General features: G+C 62.3%; 1 protein-coding gene across 1 annotated transcript in view; it reads right to left on the minus strand.

Annotated features, from left to right (window-relative positions):
• Positions 1-224: 224 nt before the first annotated feature.
• LOC103613132 (IgGFc-binding protein) overlaps positions 225-252 on the minus strand; it is a 23,623-nt gene continuing 23,595 nt past the window's right edge. Inside the window, exon 14 of the mRNA XM_017730615.1 lies at positions 225-238. Coding sequence (XP_017586104.1) covers positions 225-238 — 14 coding nt within the window. The remainder of the gene's footprint in view (positions 239-252) is intronic.

Below are 252 nucleotides of genomic sequence, written 5' to 3' on the forward strand. Positions count from 1 at the left end.
AGTGGGAGGGACTGGGAGGCACTGGGGGATGCTGGGATGTACTGGGGGACACTGCAAGGCTTAAACGGGCACTGGGGGGGACACTGACTGACACTGGGATGTAGTAGGAGGCACTGGGGGGGGGACTGGGACAAACTGGGAGGGATTTGGGAACACCGTAGGGAAGAGTGGGGGAGGACTGGAATGCACTGGGAGGGACTGGGGACAACGGGGGTATACTGGGGTCAGCTGAGGGAGGCTGGAAGAGACGGG

The sequence above is a fragment of the Corvus brachyrhynchos genome, unplaced genomic scaffold (genome assembly GCF_000691975.1).
Source record: "Corvus brachyrhynchos isolate BGI_N302 unplaced genomic scaffold, ASM69197v1 scaffold893, whole genome shotgun sequence".
NCBI lineage: Eukaryota > Metazoa > Chordata > Aves > Passeriformes > Corvidae > Corvus > Corvus brachyrhynchos.